Below are 8,242 nucleotides of genomic sequence, written 5' to 3'. Positions count from 1 at the left end.
TTTTAGTTCATTTTAAAATGGGGAAGAATAGACACGTAACTTCCGCATAAACTCTGTGTAAAAGTGCAATTGCTTGGGAAAGAGAAGATTGGAAATTTTTTAGGAGTATGTATTCTATATGGTTGTCATTTTTTGTGGGCAATAGAAATTTTAATTCGAAACAAGTTTTAGGGTATAACCACAAAGATGTCATTGAATCATGACTTTCAAGCTCAACTAAATATTTTTCTGTATCGCATATTCACATGTTCTTAAGTCAAAGGCGTTAACTCAAGAAAATTCTTAAATGTTCTTGTTTTCAAAAGGAGATTAGAGCAAGAACAATTAAATTATTTTAAATTGAACCAAGTTGTAGTTCAATGCAAAAAATGAAAGACAGTTGAGTTTTCTATAACGTTATAAATTTTAATGTTGAGGAACTAATTGTAGTGTATTCAAATAATGATGGTTAGCAATTAAATTCAAAATGTAAAAGATCCTACCATGAAGCTTCTATCCATGTCATACTGTATTTCTTTACATAAACAATACAGCTGATTTTACGGATTTAATATAAAAAGTTCAGCAACCCTAAGTAGGGGAAATAGTTCATTTGAATCATATTAAATTTACTTTTCGGAGTTCTATACACATGAATGCAATTCTTCTTATTTTCCTTTTAAACATATTCTAAAATAAAAGAGATGCCATTAATAAAGTTGTCGTTAAGTTTTTGCATTACAATTTAGCATTATAATTTTGTGGGTTAAAGTGAGAAAGCTATACTTATGAATTTCATATTTTACAGTTTCTTTTAGTTTTCGTTTTCTTTTCTCGAGCTTCGGTTGTTTGGAAAGTTTTCTTTAAATTGTTATAAATTTTTTAATTTGTAAAAATACCTTGGATTAACAATTAATAGTTAATTAATGCAATTATTATATAAATTTGCATATTAATTGTTAATCTAGTGTATTAAGCAAAAGTCTTCATTTTAGTGTAATTTTATGTTGATGACGTCACATGTCTTCTTGTTGCATTGATGACGTCTGTTTCTCTCGAGCGTGATATTTCGTTTTCTGTGACGTGTGAATGGTTCTTTTTTATGTTGAACGCCAACATCCTCCACCCCCGCGGGAAAGTAAGGCATAGTGTGTGAGTGTTTTGTGGCCAAAGTGTGTTGATTGATTTGAGGCGAAATTATCTTAATTTGGCAGACGTCTTTTGTTGTTGTCATCATAAATCGCCATCATCATCATTTGGGCTATGTCCATGGTTCATAGCAGGTGTGTTACCAAAAATAAAAATAAATTAGAAAAAGAATTAGTTTTTTTTAAGAAACCCAAAAAAATTAATTTAAAATTCAAAATTTATTTATCTGCTTCGACACCTCCCACCACCCACAGGTGCTTTGGATTCTTCTTCCTTTGGATTATATTTCGTACCTGTTGGTTTAGAGAGGGTAAGTTCATTGGTTGGTACATGCAAAATGATTAAGAAAGTTTGTTTGTTTTTTTTGTTTTTTTTTTTTAAGGGGTTGATATGGGCGTTAAGATGATTTGTTCATTTATTAAAATTATATTTAATTCAGGGATATGGGCATTACACTCAGGGAATGATATGGGCATTTCACTCAGGGAATGATATGGGCTTTAATTAATGTTGTTTTATGAAAGCAATATTTTGATTAAATTAGATTTATTAGTTAGTTTTATTTATTACTGTTTGACGGATCACATATTGGTAGTCGTGATAGTTTTGATATTGGTCGTTTTAAAATAGAGTTTTTTGTTTTTATTGTCACTACGCGTGTAAAACCATCTGCGCCGGGATGTAATTCGATTACTCTTGCAAGTAACCATGCTGATGGTGGAAGATTATCTTCCTTCACGAGAACAATATCTCCAACCTTGAGGTTCTCTTTTGGGTTGAGCCATTTTGGACGTTGCTGCAGGTGATGCAAGTATGATGAGCTCCATTGCTTCCAAAATTCCTGCTTGAGACGTTGTAGGTATTTCCATTTGTTGAGAGCATTGATGTTGTGTTCCATAAGGTTCCTCTCAGGAAGGGTGCAGAGTGGGGCTCCAATAAGAAAATGCCCAGGTGTGAGCACTGACAGGTCGTCTGGATCTGAACTCATTGGGCAAAGTGGTCTGGAGTTGAGGCAGGCTTCAATTTGAGCCAGAAGTGTAGTGTGTTCTTCAAAGGTGAGTTTAGAGCAGCCAATAGTTCGTTTGAGGTGAAACTTAATTGACTTCACTCCTGCCTCCCAGAGTCCTCCAAAATGTGGTGATGATGGAGGATTGAAATGCCATTTCGTGTTTTGAGCAGCAAGAGCTTCACTTACTTCTGAAGACCACTCAGATGAAATGAACTTGCTATCTTTTCGCATCTCGTTGTTTGCTCCCTTAAAGTTTGTTCCGCAGTCGCTAAACATATTTGCACAACTTCCTCGTCGGGCAACAAACCTTCTAAATGCTGCTATAAAGGCAACCGAGCTTAAGTCGCTGACCAGCTCTATATGAATGGCCTTAGTAGACATACAGACGAAGACGGCTATATAGCCCTTTGAAAATTTATTGCATTTACCCTTCCACATCTTTATTTCAATTGGTCCAGCATAGTCAACTCCTGTATTTGTAAATGGTCTGGATGCAATCACTCTCTCTGCAGGTAGGCTACCCATAAGCTGCTCTTGCACCTTCGCGTTGTATCGATGACATCGAACGCAATGATAAATGACGGATTTAATTGTCCTTTTAACATTTGTAATCCAATATAAATTTCTTATTGTGGCCATCATAATTTGTTGACCGCCATGCAGTGTACTTTGATGAATGTCCGATATCAAGAGCTTAACAAAGGGATGGGAGTTTTTTAGTATTACAGGGTGTTGCTGATTGAAACTTAGTGTTGAGTTTGTTAGCCTTCCACCTACTCGTAACATACCATCACTAGCGATAAAAGGGTTAAGACTTCGAATGTGGCTACTCTTTGGTATAGATTTTTTGTTTTCTAAACTAGATATTTCTTCAGGGAAGCATTCTTTTTGAACAAACTTAATTATTTGATTTTGAGTTGAAATTAATTCATCTGATTGTAAAGGATGTGTAACAAGTGATTTTCTGCTGTCTTTGTGTAGTAGAATATAAAAATATCTGCGCCATATTGCAACACTTCGTACAAGACGTTTAAGAGTTGAGTATTTGTCTATAATTGGGTTTATGTTTAACAGATAACTGAAAACTACATTACCAATGTTTGACGGTGAGATATTAACGTTTTCTTGATAAGAAAATGGTATTGTCATAGAACATAAATTAGTTCTTTTTGTTTCGAGGTCAGTTTCAATAGGTATTACGTTCTTACGCTCATCTTTGACAAAATTTTTCAGAAATGGTGGCCCATGCCACCACATTTCACTATCAATAACATCTTTAGGCGATAGTCCTCTTGAGACAATGTCAGCGGGGTTTTCCTTGCCATTTACGTGATGCCATATAGTTGTTTCAGTGAGAGACTGAATTTCAGCTACTCGATTCGCGACAAATGTCGTTCTTAATGATGGGCTTCCTCTGATCCATGCTAAGGTGATCATAGAGTCAGACCAAGCAGAGATGTCTACAGTTTCAAGTTGCATAGATCTTGAAATACGATGAATGAGCTTTGCAAGCAGAAGTGCTGCACACAGTTCCAATCTAGGCAGTGATATACTTTTAATGGGAGCTACTCTGGTTTTCGATGCTATAAGATGAATAACCTCTTCTCCATCTTTAACAACCCTTGCGTATATAACTGCAGCATAGGCTTTCTCCGAAGCATCACAAAATCCATGTAGTTGAATCAAGGATGAATTTTCAAAGTTAATCCAGCGAGGTATTTGAATCTCTTCTAATTTCTTAAGATTGTTTCTTAGGTCAAGCCAACTTATTTTAAGTGCATCGGGTAAAGTTGAATCCCAAGATAACTCGTCGACCCATAGTTGTTGCATTAATAATTTTGCCTTAATGATGCAAGGCGCAATCCATCCTAATGGATCAAAAAGACGTGAGATGTCAGCCAGGACAGATCGTTTTGTATATTTATCAGTGTTGGGAAGATTAATCTTGAATGTGAAGACATCTTTCGCTGGATGCCATTGGATACCGAGTGTTTTTATAGAATCAGTAGAGTCAAAATCCATCGGTAGATTAACTTCTCTTTCAGTTTTAGGTATCTGAACCAAAATGTTTGACGAATTGCTTGCCCACTTACGCAAAGGAAATCCAGCTTGGTTTAAGACTGTTAGAACGTCTCTTTGTAACGTGGTTGCGTCCGCTTCGTTATCGGACCCATATAAAAAGTCATCAACGTAGAAACCTTCATTGATAGCCTTTGCTACATGAGGTTGAGTATTCTCAACATCCAAAGCGATTTGTTGTAGAGTACGCACTGCCAAATAGGGAGCAGAGGCTGTACCAAACGTGACAGTGTTGAGAGCAAATGTTTTTATTGGTTCAGTGTCACTATCTCTCCATAATATGAGTTGATATATGGTGTCTTTTGGAGCCATCCATATTTGTCTGTACATTTTGCTGATATCAGCTGCAAAGGCTATTTTGAATTTTCTCCATTGGGCTATTAAGTCGATTATATCCCTTTGAAGACGTGGACCGACCATCAAATGGTCGTTCAAAGATAAGCCAGTAGAAGTGGGACAAGAGGCATCAAAGACTACTCGGAGTTTTGTTGTCGTGGACTCCTTGAACACCGCATGATGGGGTAGGTAATAATGATTACCTTCAGTTATGGCAGTTACGGATGTCACTTCCTTCATATGTCCCATCGTCAGGTACTCATTTATGCAGCTGGAGTACTCATCCTTCAGTTTTTTGTTCATTGCCATTCGCTTTTCCAATTGAAAAAATCGCGCCATTGCTGCTCTTTTAGAGTCGCCAAGGATCGGTCGGATGTTGTTCTTAAAGGGAAGTTGTACTTCATACCTTCCATCTTCTTTCCTTTGAAAGGTTTCGTTGTAATGTTGTTGACATTTTTCTTCTTCCAACGTTAGTTTACGGTAATCAAGGTTTTCTTCTATCTCCCAAAAACGCCTTACTTCCGCCATGATGGCGTTGAAGTGATTCTGAACAGTTTGTTTAGTTTGTTGGCCTTCAGATCTGAACGATCCAGTTAAAATCCATCCTAACTCGGTTTGTTGTGCAACCGGAGACCCAATTTTTTTCTTTACAAGCCCTTCCAAAATGATAGATGCGTAGACATCTGCTCCAAGCAAGAGATCGATCTTCCCAGGGATAGAAAACCAAGGATCGGCCAGTGACAAGTTATCGAGATGGATCCAATCAGATGAGTCAACTTCCTGTGTTGGTACCAAAGTTGTTAGTTGGGACAAAACAAAGGCTTGAATTTCAAGGGAAAATAATGGATTTGTCATAGAGTATATGGTGAGGTCAACCTTGGACTTGGAGGTGCCTGTCAAGGTTTGACCTAACCCGGTAACGTTGACCAATGTTTTTTCTTTTTTTAGTTTAAGGAGCTGTGTGACATTTTCTGTTACAAAGCTAATTTCAGAGCCAGGGTCGATTAGTGCTCTCAGAACATGAGCTGTTCCATTGGGAGCGAAAACCTTAACTCGTGCTGTTGCCAGCAATCCCTTCGAACGTATATTGTTAAAAAAGGTACGAGCAGTTTGTGGATTTGTTGAATTCTCTTGTTCGCTGCTTTGAAGAGAAAAATGATCAGGATTTTGCACTAAATTAACGTTATAGTTTTCGTAATTATTGCCTTGTCTTCTAAACTGATTTTGATGGTGGGCTGAGTTGTTATTTTGTCTTTGAGATGATGTATTCGGAAGATTCGTATTGTTTCTATTTTGTTGCGTTTCTATGTGTAACATAGTGTGGTGCTTTAATCCACATTTGATGCAGCGATTACTGCTGCTGCACGTGGATGAATGGTGGTCATATCCTAAGCAGTTTGAACAAATTGAATTTCGCTTCATGGCTTCAATACGTGCTTTCACACCCATAATCGAAAATTGTCTACAGAATCGTATTCCGTGGTCGGCCTTGCACAGGCGGCAAGAAAATTGCTTATTCGTATGAAACGACCCCGATGGTTTTCTGAACGACGACGTGTTTGAAGCTGGATGTTTAAATTCCTTATCGTCATAAATTTGTTCTAACGAACTGAATCGTGCCTGTAAGAAGGCTGCAAAAGTTTTCCAATCTGGAAGAACCTTTGATGTCCCCAAACGAAATTCCCATTCTTTTTGAGTTTGAAGAGGGAGTTTTTGGTACACCACATAAATTAAAATGCAGTCCCAAGCATCAACTTTAATGTTCAAATTTGCAAGTGCATGAATACATGATGTCGTTACATCATGCAAGGACTTTAGACCCGACGCCGATTCGTGTGTGTGTTTTTGCTGCTCCATTAATCTTCTGATTTGAGCATTAACAAGTTTTCGCGTATTTTTATACCTATCAACTAAAATTTCCCAGGCAGAGCTATATGATTTGCCTTCGATTGGGAGATGACTTATTAGTTCTAAAGGTGTTTTTGCTAGCGAAGACAGTAAGTATTGCAGTTTCTGTATATCTGAGAGATCTACGTTATGGTGAACCATACTCTCAAACATGTTTTGAAATTCAAACCAATCCTCATAGTCACCAGAGAATGGTTTAATTTCAATTCGTTTTAGTTTTATTTCACACACGGAAGATTTGGTGGTATTGTTTAACCGAGAAGTGTCAAAATAAGTGTTTTCACGTTCAGGGCAGATTTCATCGAGTAAATCTTGTAATTTGCCATTAAAGTCAAAATAAATCAGTTTAATTTTTGTAAAGGTTTCACTTTCAAGATACTTTTCTTTTGCTGGGTCAGCAGAGTTATTAACAATGGACGTGTGGTCCTTCTTTGCTAGCTTGAAAGTATTTTCAACCTCTACCAGCCACGTGTTCATGAAACCTTTTGAAGATCGCGCCGCGGTATCCTTTCCTATTTTTTCACAGAATTGTTCATAGTCATTTTGAAACTCTTTAAGTCTTAGTTCTTGAGTTTCTATTATCTTTCCTAGCTTAGACATCGCAAGAAACTAGTTGCACTTAAGGCTTTGTTTTTATTTAAGGAGAATAAAATCACTTTAAATGTATATATATTTGCATAAAAAAAAATATGTAGTTTATAATTATGTAGTTGTATGAAGTTTTTATTTAAATTGTTCAAATATTAATGTTTTTAAAGGATTTTATGTAATTACCACCTTTTCACAAACGGTTAAGGCACGTGTTACCGTTAGTATGAAAATCCAATGCACAATAATTTCCAGATAGAAGAGAATTCCTCCTTTTAGTTAAAGTCCAATATATTCCAATTTTGTAATTTTATGTTGAAAAGCCGTCGGCAAAACAAGGTACGATATAATGGCTTTTAATGTCCAGTTTTCCAAGCCTCGTGGTTACGATTTTTAACGATTTAACGATATTTTTATTGAACAGTTATTATATATACAATTTGCTTAAAGCTAGTAATCTAAAAATGTACATTGATTATATTAGTAATATGTTGGCACAAAAGGGGCCTAACGTTTTTACATTGTTTTTTTTTTTTTTTTTTAAGCTAAATTTACAGTTAATTGTCATTGTGTTTGTTTTAAATATTAATTCTGTTGGCAGCTTCTTAACTCGGGTTGTTCAGGTCCGGTTGTCATTGTAAAGGTTGGATTAGGGAGAGGTGAGGCTTTCAGCCACGATAGTGAGCTGATCCAGGATCAGCGTAGAAGGGGATGTTCTCTTCGTCGTTGGTTGATATAAGATCCTCATCCAAAAGTTCCTTAGCTTCTAGGTACCGCTGGTTAGGATGTCTTGGCTGGTTTATTACTCTTCCTATTATTGGGTTTGGATGATTGCTCAGGTTCTGTAGGCATCTTCTGCTTGATTGGATAAGATATTTGTCGAGTTTTATAATTTTGGCTTCTTCATACAGTCTCTTGTTGCTGACGTGTTTCCTGCGTATCCTGTCGTAGTGCATGCCTGTACAGATCCTTAAGATCTTCCTCTCCAGTATTGCTAACTTGTTTAGATGGGATTTTGTCACCGTGAACCAGATAGGAAAACAGTAGGTGATGATAGGCCTGATGAGCTGCTTGTACAGGAGAAGCTTTGTCTTTTGGCTGAGTCCGTTTCTTTTCCGCATAAGCGGATGAATGCGATGAAAGGCGAAATTGGCTTTTTTCAAAACGGCTGCTGCTTGAGGGTTAAATCGGTTC

At 36.8% G+C, this 8,242-nt stretch overlaps 1 protein-coding gene across 1 annotated transcript; it reads right to left on the bottom strand.

Moving 5' to 3' along the window:
• Positions 1 to 1,687: 1,687 nt before the first annotated feature.
• On the bottom strand, positions 1,688 to 7,060 carry LOC129915103 (uncharacterized). Its single transcript, XM_055994565.1, has one exon. The coding sequence runs from the start codon at positions 7,058 to 7,060 to the stop codon at positions 1,688 to 1,690; it is 5,373 nt and encodes a 1,790-aa protein (XP_055850540.1).
• Positions 7,061 to 8,242: the final 1,182 nt, after the last annotated feature.

Source organism: Episyrphus balteatus, chromosome 3, assembly GCF_945859705.1.
Source record: "Episyrphus balteatus chromosome 3, idEpiBalt1.1, whole genome shotgun sequence".
Taxonomy (NCBI): domain Eukaryota; kingdom Metazoa; phylum Arthropoda; class Insecta; order Diptera; family Syrphidae; genus Episyrphus; species Episyrphus balteatus.
Note: the sequence above shows the minus strand (reverse complement) of the source record. Positions and strands in the feature narration are given on the sequence as shown.